The sequence below is a fragment of the Xyrauchen texanus genome, chromosome 14 (assembly GCF_025860055.1).
Source record: "Xyrauchen texanus isolate HMW12.3.18 chromosome 14, RBS_HiC_50CHRs, whole genome shotgun sequence".
Taxonomy (NCBI): domain Eukaryota; kingdom Metazoa; phylum Chordata; class Actinopteri; order Cypriniformes; family Catostomidae; genus Xyrauchen; species Xyrauchen texanus.
In genome coordinates this window covers 37,974,924-37,987,819 of record NC_068289.1, presented here as the reverse complement: position 1 = coordinate 37,987,819, position 12,896 = coordinate 37,974,924, and the positions used below count along the sequence as shown (strand labels likewise).

The 12,896-nt window shown below is 40.5% G+C and overlaps 1 protein-coding gene across 1 annotated transcript in view; it reads right to left on the bottom strand.

The window, feature by feature from the left end:
• Positions 1-8,175: 8,175 nt before the first annotated feature.
• The window catches only part of LOC127654959 (G-protein coupled receptor 39-like), a 5,549-nt gene continuing 828 nt past the window's right edge, over positions 8,176-12,896 (bottom strand). Inside the window, exons 1-2 of the mRNA XM_052142544.1 lie at positions 12,699-12,896; positions 8,176-9,680 (exon numbers count right to left, since the gene is read on the bottom strand). The exon at positions 12,699-12,896 is cut by the window's right edge and continues 828 nt beyond it. Of these exons, the coding sequence (XP_051998504.1) occupies positions 9,184-9,680; positions 12,699-12,896 (695 nt within the window). The 3' untranslated portion in view covers positions 8,176-9,183. The remainder of the gene's footprint in view (positions 9,681-12,698) is intronic.

The window sequence follows — 12,896 nt, the reverse complement described above, 5'->3', positions numbered from 1 at the left end:
ACGAGTAAAGGGTCATCACATGACTCGTGTCAGCTGCAGAACACATTGAAGTCTATGAAGTGAGTGATATTTATACGAGTAAAGGGTCATCACATGACTCGTGTCAGCACTGCAGAATACATTGAAGTCTATGAAGTGAGTGATATTTATACGAGTAAAGGGTCATCACATGACTCGTGTCAGCTGCAGAATACATTGAAGTCTATGAAGTGAGTGATATTTATCACGAGTAAATGGTCATCACATGACTCGTGTCAGCTGCAGAATACATTGAAGTCTATGAAGTGAGTGATATTTATACGAGTATAGGGTCATCACATGACTCGTGTCAGCCTGCAGAATACATTGAAGTCTATGAGTGATATTTATCACGAGTAAAGGGTCATCACATGACTCGTGTCAGCCTGCAGAATACATTGAAGTCTATGAGTGATATTTATACGAGTAAAGGGTCATCACATGACTCGTGTCAGCTTGCAGAATACACTGAAGTCTATGAAGTGAGTGATATTTATACGAGTAAAGGGTCATCACATGACTCGTGTCAGCTGCAGAACACATTGAAGTCTATGAAGTGAGTGATATTTATACGAGTAAAGGGTCATCACATGACTCGTGTCAGCGCTGCAGAATACATTGAAGTCTATTAAGTGAGTGATATTTATACGAGTAAAGGGTCATCACATGACTCGTGTCAGCGCTGCAGAACACATTGAAGTCTATGAAGCGAGTGATATTTATACGGGTAAAGGGTCATCACATGACTCGTGTCAGCGCTGCGGAAGACATTGAAGTCTATGAAGCGAGTGATATTTATACGAGTAAAGGGTCATCACATGACTCGTGTCAGCGCTGCAGAACACATTGAAGTCTATGAAGTGAGTGATATTTATACGAGTAAAGGGTCATCACATGACTCGTGTCAGCACTGCAGAATACATTGAAGTCTATGAAGTGAGTGATATTTATACGAGTAAAGGGTCATCACATGACTCGTGTCAGCGCTGTAGAATACATTGAAGTCTATGAAGTGAGTGATATTTATACGAGTAAATGGTCATCACATGACTCGTGTCAGCGCTGCAGAATACATTGAAGTCTATGAAGTGAGTGATATTTATACGAGTATAGGGTCATCACATGACTCGTGTCAGCTGCAGAATACATTGAAGTCTATGAGAGTGATATTTATCACGAGTAAAGGGTCATCACATGACTCGTGTCAGCGCTGCAGAATACATTGAAGTCTATGAGGAGTGATATTTATACGAGTAAAGGGTCATCACATGACTCGTGTCAGCTGCAGAATACATTGAAGTCTATGAAGTGAGTGATATTTATACGAGTAAAGGGTCATCACATGACTCGTGTCAGCTCTGCAGAACACATTGAAGTCTATGAAGTGAGTGATATTTATACGAGTAAAGGGTCATCACATGACTCGTGTCAGCGCTGCAGAATACATTGAAGTCTATTAAGTGAGTGATATTTATACGAGTAAAGGGTCATCACATGACTCGTGTCAGCGCTGCAGAACACATTGAAGTCTATGAAGTGAGTGATATTTATACGAGTAAAGGGTCATCACATGACTCGTGTCAGTGCTGCAGAACACATTGAAGTCTATGAAGCGAGTGATATTTATACTAGTAAAGGGTCATCACATGACTCGCGTCAGCGCTGCAGAATACATTGAAGTCTATGAAGTGAGTGATATTTATACGAGTAAAGGGTCATCACATGACTCGCGTCAGCGCTGCAGAATACATTGAAGTCTATGAAGCGAGTGATATTTATACGAGTAAAGGGTCATCACATGACTCGTGTCAGTGCTGCAGAACACATTGAAGTCTATGAAGCGAGTGATATTTATACGAGTAAAGGGTCATCACATGACTCGCGTCAGCGCTGCAGAATACATTGAAGTCTATGAAGCGAGTGATATTTATACGAGTAAAGGGTCATCACATGACTCGTGTCAGTGCTGCAGAACACATTGAAGTCTATGAAGCGAGTGATATTTATACGAGTAAAGGGTCATCACATGACTCGTGTCAGCGCTGCAGAACACATTGAAGTCTATGAAGTGAGTGATATTTATATGAGTAAAGGGTCATCACATGACTCGCGTCAGCGCTGCAGAATACATTGAAGTCTATGAAGTGAGTGATATTTATACGAGTAAAGGGTCATCACATGACTCGTGTCAGTGCTGCAGAACACATTGAAGTCTATGAAGTGAGTGATATTTATACGAGTAAAGGGTCATCACATGACTCAGGTCAGCGCTGCAGAATACATTGAAGTCTATGAAGCGAGTGATATTTATACGAGTAAAGGGTCATCACATGACTCGCGTCAGCCTGCAGAACACATTGAAGTCTATGAAGTGAGTGATATTTATACGCAGTAAAGGGTCATCACATGACTCGGTCAGCTCTGCAGAATACATTGAAGTCTATGAAGTGAGTGATATTTATACGAGTAAAGGGTCATCACATGACTCGCGTCAGTGCTGCAGAATACATTGAAGTCTATGAAGCGAGTGATATTTATACGAGTAAAGGGTCATCACATGACTCGCGTCAGCCTGCAGAATACATTGAAGTCTATGAAGTGATATTTATACGAGTAAAGGGTCATCACATGACTCGTGTCAGCTGCAGAATACATTGAAGTCTATGGAGTGATATTTATACGAGTAAAGGGTCATCACATGACTCGTGTCAGCTGCAGAATACACTGAAGTCTATGAAGTGAGTGATATTTATACGAGTAAAGGGTCATCACATGACTCGTGTCAGTGCTGCAGAACACATTGAAGTCTATGAAGTGAGTGATATTTATACTGAGTAAAGGGTCATCACATGACTCGTGTCAGCCTGCAGAATACATTGAAGTCTATGAAGTGAGTGATATTTATACGAGTAAAGGGTCATCACATGACTCGTGTCAGCGCTGCAGAACACATTGAAGTCTATGAAGCGAAGTGATATTTATACGGGTAAAGGGTCATCACATGACTCGTGTCAGCTGCAGAATACATTGAAGTCTATGAAGCGAGTGATATTTATACGCAGTAAAGGGTCATCACATGACTCGTGTCAGCTCTGCAGAACACATTGAAGTCTATGAAGTGAGTGATATTTATACGAGTAAAGGGTCATCACATGACTCGGGTCAGCACTGCAGAATACATTGAAGTCTATGAAGTGAGTGATATTTATACGAGTAAAGGGTCATCACATGACTCGTGTCAGCTGCAGAATACATTGAAGTCTATGAAGTGAGTGATATTTATACGAGTAAAGGGTCATCACATGACTCGTGTCAGCGCTGCAGAATACATTGAAGTCTATGAAGTGAGTGATATTTATACGAGTAAAGGGTCATCACATGACTCGTGTCAGCTGCAGAATACATTGAAGTCTATGAAGCGAGTGATATTTATACGAGTAAAGGGTCATCACATGACTCGTGTCAGCTGCAGAATACATTGAAGTCTATGAAGTGAGTGATATTTATACGAGTAAAGGGTCATCACATGACTCGTGTCAGCTGCAGAATACATTGAAGTCTATGAAGTGAGTGATATTTATACGAGTAAAGGGTCATCACATGACTCGTGTCAGCTTGCAGAACACATTGAAGTCTATGAAGTGAGTGATATTTATACGAGTAAAGGGTCATCACATGACTCGTGTCAGCTGCAGAATACATTGAAGTCTATGAAGTGAGTGATATTTATACGAGTAAAGGGTCATCACATGACTCGTGGTCAGCTGCAGAACACATTGAAGTCTATGAAGTGAGTGATATTTATACGAGTAAAGGGTCATCACATGACTCGCGTCAGTGCTGCAGAACACATTGAAGTCTATGAAGCGAGTGATATTTATACGAGTAAAGGGTCATCACATGACTCGCGGTCAGCTGCAGAATACATTGAAGTCTATGAAGTGAGTGATATTTATACGAGTAAAGGGTCATCACATGACTCGGTCAGCCTGCAGAATACATTGAAGTCTATGAAGCGAGTGATATTTATACGAGTAAAGGGTCATCACATGACTCGTCAGTCAGCTGCAGAACACATTGAAGTCTATGAAGCGAGTGATATTTATACGAGTAAAGGGTCATCACATGACTCGTGCCAGCCTGCAGAATACATTGAAGTCTATGAAGCGAGTGATATTTATACGAGTAAAGGGTCATCACATGACTCGTGTCAGTGCTGCAGAACACATTGAAGTCTATGAAGCGAGTGATATTTATACGAGTAAAGGGTCATCACATGACTCGTGGTCAGCTGCAGAACACATTGAAGTCTATGAAGTGAGTGATATTTATACGAGTAAAGGGTCATCACATGACTCGCGTCAGCCTGCAGAATACATTGAAGTCTATGAAGTGAGTGATATTTATACGAGTAAAGGGTCATCACATGACTCGTGTCAGTGCTGCAGAACACATTGAAGTCTATGAAGTGAGTGATATTTATACGAGTAAAGGGTCATCACATGACTCGCGGTCAGCTGCAGAATACATTGAAGTCTATGAAGCGAGTGATATTTATACGAGTAAAGGGTCATCACATGACTCAGGTCAGCTGCAGAACACATTGAAGTCTATGAAGTGAGTGATATTTATACGAGTAAAGGGTCATCACATGACTCGCGTCAAGCTGCAGAATACATTGAAGTCTATGAAGTGAGTGATATTTATACGAGTAAAGGGTCATCACATGACTCAGGTCAGCCTGCAGAATACATTGAAGTCTATGAAGCGAGTGATATTTATACGAGTAAAGGGTCATCACATGACTCGCGGTCAGCCTGCAGAATACATTGAAGTCTATGAAGTGAGTGATATTTATACGAGTAAAGGGTCATCACATGACTCGAGTCAGTGCTGCAGAATACATTGAAGTCTATGAAGCGAGTGATATTTATACGAGTAAAGGGTCATCACATGACTCGCGGTCAGTGCTGCAGAACACATTGAAGTCTATGAAGCGAGTGATATTTATACTGAGTAAAGGGTCATCACATGACTCGCGTCAGCTGCAGAATACATTGAAGTCTATGAAGTGAGTGATATTTATACGAGTAAAGGGTCATCACATGACTCGTGTCAGTGCTGCAGAACACATTGAAGTCTATGAAGCGAGTGATATTTATACGAGTAAAGGGTCATCACATGACTCGTGTCAGTGCTGCAGAACACATTGAAGTCTATGAAGTGAGTGATATTTATACGCAGTAAAGGGTCATCACATGACTCGCGTCAGCCTGCAGAACACATTGAAGTCTATGAAGCGAAGTGATATTTATATCGAGTAAAGGGTCATCACATGACTCGCGTCAGCTGCAGAACACATTGAAGTCTATGAAGCGAGTGATATTTATACGAGTAAAGGGTCATCACATGACTCGTGTCAGCCTGCAGAATACATTGAAGTCTATGAAGTGAGTGATATTTATACGGGTAAAGGGTCATCACATGACTCGTGTCAGCCTGCAGAACACATTGAAGTCTATGAAGCGAGTGATATTTATACGGGTAAAGGGTCATCACATGACTCGTGTCAGCTGCAGAAGACATTGAAGTCTATGAAGTGAGTGATATTTATACGAGTAAAGGGTCATCACATGACTCGTGGTCAGCTGCAGAATACATTGAAGTCTATGAAGTGAGTGATATTTATACGAGTAAAGGGTCATCACATGACTCGTGGTCAGCTCTGCAGAACACATTGAAGTCTATGAAGTGAGTGATATTTATACGAGTAAAGGGTCATCACATGACTCGTGTCAGCCTGCAGAATACATTGAAGTCTATGAAGTGAGTGATATTTATACGAGTAAAGGGTCATCACATGACTCGTGTCAGCTGCAGAACACATTGAAGTCTATGAAGTGAGTGATATTTATACGAGTAAAGGGTCATCACATGACTCGTGGTCAGCCTGCAGAATACATTGAAGTCTATGAAGTGAGTGATATTTATCACGAGTAAAGGGTCATCACATGACTCGTGTCAGCTTGCAGAATACATTGAAGTCTATGAAGTGAGTGATATTTATACGAGTAAATGGTCATCACATGACTCGTGTCAGCGCTGCAGAATACATTGAAGTCTATGAAGTGAGTGATATTTATACGAGTATAGGGTCATCACATGACTCGTGTCAGCGCTGCAGAATACATTGAAGTCTATGAGTGATATTTATACGAGTAAAGGGTCATCACATGACTCGTGTCAGCGCTGCAGAATACATTGAAGTCTATGAGTGATATTTATACGAGTAAAGGGTCATCACATGACTCGTGTCAGCGCTGCAGAATACACTGAAGTCTATGAAGTGAGTGATATTTATACGAGTAAAGGGTCATCACATGACTCGTGTCAGCGCTGCAGAACACATTGAAGTCTATGAAGTGAGTGATATTTATACGAGTAAAGGGTCATCACATGACTCGTGTCAGCGCTGCAGAATACATTGAAGTCTATTAAGTGAGTGATATTTATACGAGTAAAGGGTCATCACATGACTCGTGTCAGCGCTGCAGAACACATTGAAGTCTATGAAGTGAGTGATATTTATACGAGTAAAGGGTCATCACATGACTCGTGTCAGCGCTGCAGAACACATTGAAGTCTATGAAGCGAGTGATATTTATACGAGTAAAGGGTCATCACATGACTCGCGTCAGCGCTGCAGAATACATTGAAGTCTATGAAGTGAGTGATATTTATACGAGTAAAGGGTCATCACATGACTCGTGTCAGTGCTGCAGAACACATTGAAGTCTATGAAGCGAGTGATATTTATACGAGTAAAGGGTCATCACATGACTCGTGTCAGCGCTGCAGAACACATTGAAGTCTATGAAGTGAGTGATATTTATACGAGTAAAGGGTCATCACATGACTCGTGTCAGCGCTGCAGAATACATTGAAGTCTATGAAGTGAGTGATATTTATACGAGTAAAGGGTCATCACATGACTCGTGTCAGTGCTGCAGAACACATTGAAGTCTATGAAGTGAGTGATATTTATACGAGTAAAGGGTCATCACATGACTCGCGTCAGCGCTGCAGAATACATTGAAGTCTATGAAGCGAGTGATATTTATACTAGTAAAGGGTCATCACATGACTCGGCGTCAGCCTGCAGAACACATTGAAGTCTATGAAGTGAGTGATATTTATACGAGTAAAGGGTCATCACATGACTCGCGTCAGCTCTGCAGAATACATTGAAGTCTATGAAGTGAGTGATATTTATACGAGTAAAGGGTCATCACATGACTCGGGTCAGCCTGCAGAATACATTGAAGTCTATGAAGCGAGTGATATTTATCACGAGTAAAGGGTCATCACATGACTCGGTCAGCCTGCAGAATACATTGAAGTCTATGAAGTGAGTGATATTTATACGAGTAAAGGGTCATCACATGACTCGTGTCAGCGCTGCAGAACACATTGAAGTCTATGAAGTGAGTGATATTTATACGAGTAAAGGGTCATCACATGACTCGCGTCAGCTGCAGAATACATTGAAGTCTATGAAGCGAGTGATATTTATACGAGTAAAGGGTCATCACATGACTCGCGTCAGCCTGCAGAACACATTGAAGTCTATGAAGTGAGTGATATTTATACGAGTAAAGGGTCATCACATGACTCGCGTCAGCTGCAGAATACATTGAAGTCTATGAAGTGAGTGATATTTATACGAGTAAAGGGTCATCACATGACTCGGTCAGCTGCAGAATACATTGAAGTCTATGAAGCGAGTGATATTTATACGAGTAAAGGGTCATCACATGACTCGCGTCAGCCTGCAGAATACATTGAAGTCTATGAAGTGAGTGATATTTATACGAGTAAAGGGTCATCACATGACTCGTGTCAGCGCTGCAGAACACATTGAAGTCTATGAAGTGAGTGATATTTATACGAGTAAAGGGTCATCACATGACTCGCGTCAGTGCTGCAGAACACATTGAAGTCTGTGAGGTGAGTGATATTTATACGTGCATTCAGGAACCGTGCCTTGTCACCTTTGGCCTGATGGAGTGTGCAGGGCGGAGGCGTGACCAGCGGCACTGCAAGTTTTCATCGTTAGCGACGACATTGTCTTACAGGCCTGGGAGGGGAGTGCCGGGTGACTTCACCAGGTGGCGGCGAATGAGGCTGTGTACCAAGTTTTATGAAAATTGGTCACAAGGTGGCGCTATAACAAGGACATTTATGTTTTCGCCAATAACTCTGCAACCAAATTGAATAATCTCAAAATTCTTTATTCCTCTAATTCCTTGCACCAAGACCTACAAAATTTATATTTGAGTTTCATGGCATTTTATAAAATCTTTCCACTATTCTAATATTCTTTTCACTATTCTAGGCCGTATATATTATTCACATAAAAATTGGTGTGTGTCTACTATGAACCCTCCTTACAAAAACTTATAAAAGGCATTTTGACTTGTCAAAGCGTTGCAAAGATATAAGCCAACGAATTGGTCAGGCGTCATCCATTTTGTACGTATTGACCAATATCTACCAAAAAAAAGGCCAAATGTTACAAAACTTGATACACATAAACAACATGACATTTTGAGTCTGCATACAAAATCGTGAAAACATTCGCCTATAGGGGGCGCTACAACTAAATAAATGCTCATAACTCCGCAACTGTATTATCAATGAAGTTGAAAATTGGTATGCTTCTTGTAGGGGCCAAATACTTGCCATATTCTACAATATGACTCAGACAAATAAAAAACATGGCCGCCATAAGCCAAACATATTTCAGCAAATTGGCTGTATAAATGGTGTGTAAATTATTGTATATTATCCAATGTTACCTGCTATTGTAAGCTACATCTAGGACTCCCTAGGTCAATAATTAACAAAGAAAAGTTGAACTTTAGTTATTTATTTAGTTATTTCTAAAACCTTTTTGGAGATTGGGTGCTATGTGGCTTTATAACAGTTAAGAAGTTAAAAAAAATGACCACCATAACAATTATCCTGTTTCAGGATCGTTGAACACAAGATATCAGTCATATTTAACACCAGTTTGCAAATTCAGCAGCTTACAAAATACATATACATATACAAATACGTACATTTTTTGCATACTTTGAAAGTTATTAAAAGGCTTGAACTCTGTTAAGTACTGCTTGCAGCTATATTTGTTGTTGTTGTTGATGTTGATGATTCGTCCTGTGTTGGAGTGACGGGTGTCTGTGCTGTCAGCGGTGTCTCTGTGAGGGGAACAGTGGTTTGTCTCTCTGATGATGGATGGTTTGATTTCTCGCTGTTTTTTGCTCGCATGCGGTTCACTGAACTGCACATCAGCGGCCGTAATTTGTGACTGGAGCTCTTTGAGGCGAGACTGTTTTCAAGCGTTCTTCTGTTGACGTGCTCGAGTGACAGGCGACACGTGAGCATCTGCCAGAACACGGAACGGAACTGTCTCGATGAGAGGTTATACAGCAGCGGGTTTAACACAGAACTCAGGTAGAAGAACGTGTCGGACACCGGGTGGAGCTTCACGTAGCTGCTCAGGTAACTCACCGTCCATGCAGACTTGGGCACCGATGCCGTCATCAATCGCCGGATCTGGTTGGGCATCCAGCACACGAGCAGGGAACACACGATCAACACTAACAGACAAACAGAGAACAGAATGTGTGAGTGGAGAATAAAAGTCCATTATGAATCCTGAACTGTGTTCATGTATATTGTGCGGGTCATGGCCGGTTCTATATTCGGGTCTAAAGCTCCATTGGCCCACCACTAGCACCACCTATAGATCCACCATGAATATTAGCATGCTAGTTTACTAGGTTTAAATGCATAACAACATGTGCAAACTTGATAGCAAATGCTAAATGCTACTGTTTACTGAGTGTCTTTCAGATGCTCAAAATAGTGATGAGCGACTTACATAAATAACATTGTATATTGTGATTTAATGTCATATACTCATTTAAATATATACTATAAATTACACGTCATGAATTTATTACTTACAATTATTTTACACAAAGGCCTGTAAACAAAATAGAAATCATAATAATATTTTTTTTGTATTTAGTGAGAGTCCAGAAAGCACGCTACATACATAACATTTAATATCGCCATATGCGCCAGAGAAACTCACGCGCAGACATCTTGAATAGTTTGTTTCTAATGATATGTCACAGCACTTGACATATCATTAGGATGTTTTCTCATGAATAATCTGCTGGCGAAGGATTAAAAAAATCACATAGAGTGCAAGTATGAGCAATTAATCTGCAAAATAACTAAACTATCCTACCTGCAAACATCTCTGCTCTATGTGTTTATTCTTTACATTTGTTTACAAATATATACTTCGAGATGTTGTGTTTATAAGCCCTATTAAAAATATGTTATTTACATAACTTTGCTGATTTTCACTGTTTGAAAGGGGACCTATTATGCAAAATTCCCTTGGACATGGTGTTTGAACAAGGGCTGTCAATCAATTAACATTTGTAATCTAATTAATGGTGTCCCGATTAATTAAATCGCGATTGATCGCATTTAATCGCATATACAAATATTTGCTGAGAAAGCCCCTCATATAACAATAATTCAATATATAATGATGAAATAATTATACATAATTTTCTTTAAATATTTAACAATTATATATATATATTAAGGACCGTCAATGAACACCTGCATCAGACATGCTTGTGTCGCATCTCAGGTGTGTTGCATCATAAACATACATTGTTTAGTTCACTGTGTCACGTTAAATATAGTTTAATACTCAATCTTTAAACACATCTTGAGATCTCTTAGTTCAGATTTGTGCTCCATCAAGTGTTTGAACACAAGAATGTAACATGTTTGTGTTGTGCTGCTGAAGTGTTTGTTCACTGTATAAACTGTGTGTTGCTCATACAGCTGAAGTTTCACTTACTGCCCTCTGGAGTAAACAGGTGGTACTACAAGCATTTCCCAGGAATCTTCCTTATTACAGTCTTAATTGTGTACATTATTTTAACGCCTTATTTTTTGTCAAATTAATCTCACTGAATTACTGCGTTAAATCGACAGCCCTAGTTTGAACATAAATGTGTGTTGGCAGTGTGTGTACACCATATACTGATAAAAATCCACCCAGTCCTTTTAATCCCCATTAATCATAAACACTGTCTCAGAACAAGCCGTTCACAGATGCTGTACAATGTGACGTCACTTCATACAGGCCCCGCCCAGGACTGTTGACGGACACCGCAGACGGAAATGTTTGTTTGTGTGTGTTGTTTCGTTATAGCGCATAGCGAACGTTATTACAGTGTGTGTGTGTGTGTGTGTTGCTCATCCATTGTTGCAAAACTGCTGAAAAAAAACACTACAACTAATAATTAAATCAAATAATCATTCTGAAACGTCCTGGTTCATTCTCAAAGAGTTCCTCCCTCATCCGTGTCTGACTCCGGTTCACAAATATCGGGCTGAACATTATTTTCACTGTCAGTCATATTGATTATGATGTCTAATTATCCCAAGCAGAGATGTCAAAACTCCGCCCTATTCTGGTTACGGGGCGGGGAGCACCAGCTCATTTGCATTTAAAGACACACACACAAAAACAGCTCGTTTTATTCCCACCTTACGGTTGTATTTGTTAACATTAGTTAACTAGTCAAAATGAGTTAATAATGTTGAACAGCACACTATATAGTAAAAGTGAACTCTTTTAAGCAAAGTATAGTCAGACTCATGAGTGTGGGCAATGAGCATCAAGTGTTAAAGTTATGATAATGTTCACAGCGGGGGCCCATATTCATGATTTTCTGATTTTTCAGGGTTTTTCCTGCATTGAAAAATCTGTGAATGTCGGCCGCAGCCGAAGCAAATCGAGTTGTATTAATTTTCCATTCAGCACTTTTACAAGCACTAAATATTCCTCTCATATCTCACACGCGCATGACGGGACAGTCCTGGGACACTGAGAGTCAATCAGGCTTCACTCCATATCGTGACAGAGAACACAAAACTTTTGTGACCTATTTGAATATACAGAGAATGGACTGTAATGTTGTACTTTAAAATGCTGTATGGAGGAAGTCAAACCATTCAAACAGCTTGAGAGCCCCGACATTATAGACAGCACAGACACGATTGCACAAGAACAATTCAGAGTGAAGGGCTTTAATTCTGGGCTTCCACGAATGATGAAGTCATTTTCCTCCGGGTTTATTCGACTCCAGTTCAGACTTGTTATGTTTGCCCTCAGATATTCCAAGAGAGGAATAAAACCGTACGACAGAGATTATTCGTGTTGGGGCAGAGCTCGAGCTCTCTGTCGTGATTTAACAATGTTGGTTTGACGCACACGATTTAATCAGATGCTAATTTATATAGGATGTGCAGTTACAGCTAAAACCAAACACCAACAGAGACATGGAGAGAGAACGGTTTAGACTCGAGGATAGGTTACGGGTTAGGTGCATATTTCTGTAAGGGTGTGTGAGGGTAAAGGTCAAATTCTGACAAACTCTTGAATGGACTTTTGGTCTTGTTTTTGGTTTTCACTGTTTTCATGAGCAACAGTTTCATGTTTTAAATGCAACTGCCGCCTTATTGGCCAAGACTGACATCGAGAAGAGACACACATCAGATAATGCATAATACCGTACCCAAGAAGAGGATGGTCTGTTTACGGGACGCTTTCAGTCGGGTGCCCTCATGTTTGGGAGCGCTGTGTCCTTCTGTATTTGCGCTGGATTCACTGGGGCCCATCGGTGCCCGCAGAACTACAATCATCCCTCTGCACATGAAGGCCACGCCGCACAACACCAGAAGATACAGAATGAAAGCCGTGAAGATGCTGGTGC